Below are 3297 nucleotides of genomic sequence, written 5' to 3' on the forward strand. Positions count from 1 at the left end.
CTCTAAGTGATGGGTGAACCTTACATAGAGACACACAATCTTCTAAAACTAACCGTTCCAGGTTGGTGACTCTTGAGAGATTTGGGGTTTCTATTAAGTACTTAGAGTGACTAAGATCCATGCATTTCAAATTTTCAAGAACCTGCCATAAAAGAGGTTTGACTTAAAATTAGCTTTCATGCACATTATACACTCTTTAAAGAAAATACATGAGTAGATCATAATCTTACCTTGATTCCTTTCCAAAGTTGTTTAATGTGGCTACAAGGCATGTTGAGGTGAACAAGATTCTTTGCATTGAAATCATTAGGCAATGATTTCAAGGAGTATCCATACAAATCTAAGTACCTCAATTCATCGTAACAAAATTTAAAATTCGAAGAGAAACGAACTTTAAAATTCTCCTTCTTAAAGGTATCTTCAGAGTTTCTTGAAATTTTGTCAGATTGATAGACTTTGAGCAATCTAAGTTTACTCATTCCTGCAAAGGCTTGTGTGGTAAAGTCTATTGTCTCTTGTAAATGAAACAAGTTGAGGAATATGCCTTCAATTTTTTCACTTCCCTACAAATCAAGAAAGAGATTTAAGTTAAAAGCATGCAAAGTGCATACAAATTTCTATAATTTTATCCACATACGATCACTTAAGCCAAAATAATCATTAATTTATAATCTTAAACATTGATAAATAAAATAAATTTCATATTCCTTTTTCTCTTACCGTATTTTTTTTCAATAAATCAGAGATATCTTCATGGAACCACAATCTGCTACGTTTGCCGAGCTCTTGAAGAGATTGTTGGCGAACAATTTCCATACCCATTTCTTGTATTAAGTCATGCATCATAAGTGTATTCCCAGAAATACTTATCAAAGATCTATCAATGAGAGTTCTTATTCCACAAAATGGGAAAAAACCGCAACCATCCAATATTTCAATTACATAATCTTGATCTTCTCCTTTAAAGAAACATGCAATATCCAAAAATATATTCTTCTCTTTATCATCTAACCCATCATAACTGATTGTAAGTACTTCCTCAATTTTCTTATGAAGAGTACTTTTCAATTTGTCCAACTGATTTCTCCGTTCTTTTTTGCTCATGCCAAATAAAGAAGAACATAAAACTTTAAGAGCCAACGGAAGGCCTTGAGCATAATCTATCATTTCTCCAGAAAGCTCCAAGAAATCACCAATCAGAAGTTCATGTTTTAACGAATGACATTTAATGAACTCATAAGCTTCATCATAATTAAATTCTGGAACTTCGTAACAAAGGACACCATGTGAAATTAACAAATGTTTATCTCTAGCCGTTATAATAATTCTGCTTCCTCGACCAAACCAATCCCAATTTCCAACTAAGCATTCCAATATTTTTGGATCATTCACATTGTCGAGAACAACAAGGGCCTTTTTTGAATGGAGTCTAGCCTTTATAGATGTGAATCCTTTTGTATTTAGATCTTTTTCCTCCAATAGATCAGAAAGAAATATTTGTTGTAATTTGATTAAACCCTTATTAACCAAAACCTTTCCAACATCTTCCAAAAAAGAGTGTGCTTCAAATTGTCTTGAGATTTCGTTGTAAAGAGCTCTAGCAAGGGTTGTTTTCCCTATTCCACCCATGCCCCAAATTCCTATCATACAAACATCATCCGATTCTAAACGTAATCGCATTTTTATTTCTTGTATGCGAGCATCTATTCCAACCAGTTTCTCAGTATCACCACTACATATATTTAACAATTTATTCAAAACATGCTTAACGATTTCCTTGATTAGTAGAAGCTCATTCCTGTCATATTTGAAGCATAAACAAATAATAAGTCTAAGTGCCCATAAAAAGATAATAAAAATAAAACAAATAGGAGAAGATCTGTCCAGATATAGTTGATCTTATCACTAAGGTTACAAAAGACTAATAAAAAAGTTATGAATTCTATAAACATGGTCCTTAAATCGGATAATTAATATTAACATGGAATTCTTATACCCTTTGTATTTTAATAAATATTAGATGAATTAATAATAAGAGCATTAAATTGGAAATGCTAAAAATTAAAAATAAAAATAAGAGTGAAAGGGCTTTAGATAATTACTTATTCCTTGATTCCCAACCAGATAAATTTGCAACTTGAGTGAGAGCATCCTTCCAAATCTGCACCCTCTCCATATTCTCTGTCAAATTCTTCTCATGTTCAGCTAAGGCTGCTCCAAATTTTCCCCTATGATTTCTCACATCTGAGGGATCCACATTATAGAAAATTGGGAGAACCCTCTGTCCCCTGGTTTTCATGCACTCTAGTATCTTTGCAAGCTCCTCCAGACACCATTTAGAAGATGCATAATTTTCTGATAAAACAATGATGGAAAACATGGAGTTCTCAATAGCTGTAACAAGGGCAGGAGATATGACCCGGCCTCTCTCAAGCTTGTCATCATCTCTGAAAGTGTTGATTCCTTTAGTGCGCAACTCTTGACAGAGATGGGCAGTGAAGTTATTGCGGGTGTCTTCTCCTCTAAAGCTCAAGAACACATCATAGCTCCCTTGAGAAGAAGAAGAAGAAGAAGAAGAAGCAAAAGCCATTGCAGCAGTACTAGAGACCCAAAGTCTGAGATATGAGTCCTGAATTCTAAATTATCCTGTAGGAAAGAAAAAGTTCCATAATTGATTTATACAATTCCAAAAACTCCATCAACAAAACGACAGAAATTCTGAGAGATAATGTTATAAACTACAAATGAATAATAAAGCTAAATTTGCTTAATTGCAAATCTGAAATGAAACCATAGCTATAAGTGAAGACTACAGCTGTGAGAAATCTGAACAAGAGAATAACCAATAATAATAACCAAACACAGTGACAAGTGATGGTGATGTTGTTGATGTAATTGGAGCCAAGTCTCACAGCAAAACTTGGAGTATTTTGGGCAAAGAAGTGCTTCTGCTGCCTGGATTGTGTACGAGGAGTGTTAGCTGTTTGTATCATCAACAGACATTAAAAAATAGCAAAAATTGAAGAATACACCTGTAAGATCTGAACAAGAGGCTGGCAAAATAAGTGTTTCGGCTTCTTGTAGTAGGAGAAGCGGAAGGAATGCAGAACAAAGGATAGAAGTAAAGAAGGAAACGGCGTTAGACCAGTAGGTCAGTTGAAAGAAAATGTTTTGTGGGGTTTGCTTCTCCCAACACCTATTGGCATGATATGTAATTTCTGGGGGCATGCCGTGTGAAAGGGTAATGGAAGGAAACCGCGTTAGAAGAAAAATGGTTTGGTAGTAAAGGTGAAAATG

General features: G+C 34.3%; 1 protein-coding gene across 2 annotated transcripts; it reads right to left on the reverse strand.

The window, feature by feature from the left end:
- Positions 1-407: 407 nt before the first annotated feature.
- On the reverse strand, positions 408-3058 carry LOC117929339 (TMV resistance protein N-like). Of its 2 annotated transcripts, none has more exons than XM_034849630.1 (2): positions 2103-3058; positions 408-563 (listed from the first exon to the last, which is right to left on the reverse strand). In XM_034849630.1, the coding sequence occupies exons 1-2, from the start codon at positions 2588-2590 to the stop codon at positions 506-508; spliced, it is 546 nt and encodes a 181-aa protein (XP_034705521.1). In that variant the 5' UTR covers positions 2591-3058; the 3' UTR covers positions 408-505. The 2 variants fall into 2 exon arrangements, with proteins under 2 accessions (XP_034705521.1, XP_034705529.1); XM_034849638.1 differs by lacking the exon at positions 408-563 and adding an exon at positions 727-843 and having other exon boundaries at positions 2103-3057.
- Between the last annotated feature and the right edge of the window lie 239 nt (positions 3059-3297).

The sequence above is a fragment of the Vitis riparia genome, chromosome 2, assembly GCF_004353265.1.
Source record: "Vitis riparia cultivar Riparia Gloire de Montpellier isolate 1030 chromosome 2, EGFV_Vit.rip_1.0, whole genome shotgun sequence".
NCBI classification, from domain to species: Eukaryota; Viridiplantae; Streptophyta; class Magnoliopsida; order Vitales; family Vitaceae; genus Vitis; species Vitis riparia.